Source organism: Myotis davidii, unplaced genomic scaffold, assembly GCF_000327345.1.
Source record: "Myotis davidii unplaced genomic scaffold, ASM32734v1 scaffold1373, whole genome shotgun sequence".
Classification (NCBI taxonomy): Eukaryota; Metazoa; Chordata; class Mammalia; order Chiroptera; family Vespertilionidae; genus Myotis; species Myotis davidii.
In genome coordinates, this window is record NW_006284614.1 from 754,833 (window position 1) to 756,564 (window position 1,732).

Consider the following 1,732-nt stretch of genomic DNA (forward strand, 5'->3'; position numbering starts at 1 on the left):
TGTTACCTGGCCATAAGCAATAATTCAATCTTACCATTTGTGACAGCATGGATGGACCTGGAGAATATTATGGTAAGTGAAATAAGTCAGTCAGAGAAAGACAAATCCCATATGATTTCACTTAGATGTGGAATCTAAAGAACAAAATAAGTAAACAGGCAAAACAGTAATAAACTTATAGATACAGGGAATAGAATGCTGGTTGCCAGAAGGAAGAGGATTTGCAAGACTAGGAGAAAAAGGTTAAAGGATTAAGTACAAATTGGTAGTTACAAAATAGTCACAGGGATGTAAATTACAGCATAGGGGAAATAGCCAATAACATTGTAATAACTATGTATGTAGGGTGCTAGGTGGGTACTGGAAATATCAGGGGATCACTTTGTACAGTATATGATTGTCTAACCACTATATTGTATACCTGAAACTAATCTATACTAATAAAGGGGTAATATGCTAATTAGACTGGACATCCTACTGGACAAAGTCTCGGTGGTGGGGGCCAAGGCAGAGGTGGTTTAGGGCAATCAGGCCAGCAAGGGAGGGCAGTTAGGGGCAATCAGGCTGGCAGGCAGAGAGGTTAGGGATGATCAGGCAGGCAGGCAGGGGAGCAGTTAAGTGCCAGCGGTCCGGGATTGAGAAAGGGATATCCAACTGTCAGCTTAGGCCCGATTCCTGTGGGATTGGGCTTAAACTGGCAGTCGGACATCCCCTGAGGGGTCCCAAATTGGAGCAGGTACAGGCTGGGCTGAGGGACCCACCCCTGTGCACGAATTTTGTGCACAAGGCCTCTAGTACAATGTAATGTAAATTAATGTAAACTAATTGAAAAATAAATTAAAAACAAGAAGTCTGCTCAGGCAGCCTGCTAGAACTTTCTATGCCCTGAACCCTTCCCCACCAATTTTCCACTCCTCCAATCCTCTTTTCCATCCTTGACTTTTCACTGCTCCCACAGTTCATCCCCCCAAATTAAAGTGAGGTTCCTATGAAGCCCAACCTTGTACATCCTACCTGAAATGCCGCGTGTCTGGGATGGACCGGTTCAGGGGCAGCAGGTTACTGAGGTAAACATTGTAACCAAACTTCTGGAAGAGGTCCTGGGCCCTTTTCTGCTGGGCCTCAGAAAGATCCTCACCCCATTGCTTGAAAAGTGGTGAGTTTGGAAAGAGTTTCTCTCTGGGTCTGTGTTTCTTTGTCTCACTTGCCTTGGCTTCCACTGCCTTTTGAACAGGTTGTTCATCTCTCATCCTCTTCAGTGTTTTGTCCACATTTTCTTGTTGCTTCATAGCCAATTTCATACTTTCTTCTACAAATGAAGGGCAAGGGAGAAAACATTTCAGCGAATCCTTAGCTACCTGGGCACTGCTTTGCATTCAAATTTCACTACAATGTTTCCTCTCCAAATTCTGAAATTGACCAGCTCTTATCTCAGAGGATGCAATATGTCAAGGAACTTGTCAGAGCCATGCCAACCTGTCCTGGCGAGGTGTGCACTGGAACACACCTCTCCTTTCAGCTCCATCAGAATTTGTCTATCCTGAGTCCCAAGCCTTTACAGTTCCTCCAGTAACTGTTATCTGAGAAATATATTGACCATAGCGAACCTTTCTCAGAATAAGGCCTGAGAGAACAACTTACATCAGAATCATCTGTTGAATTATTTTAAAATGCAGATCTACAGGCTTATCCCCAAATCAACTAAGTCAGAATCTCAGGGTCAGACAGAGGT

General features: G+C 43.9%; 1 protein-coding gene across 1 annotated transcript in view; it reads right to left on the reverse strand.

The window, feature by feature from the left end:
• Positions 1-1,732, reverse strand: part of GALNT8 (polypeptide N-acetylgalactosaminyltransferase 8) — a 42,441-nt gene that overhangs the window by 30,200 nt on the left and 10,509 nt on the right. The window contains exon 2 of the mRNA XM_006754872.2: positions 1,015-1,309. Within this exon, the coding sequence (XP_006754935.1) occupies positions 1,015-1,309 (295 nt within the window). The remainder of the gene's footprint in view (positions 1-1,014; positions 1,310-1,732) is intronic.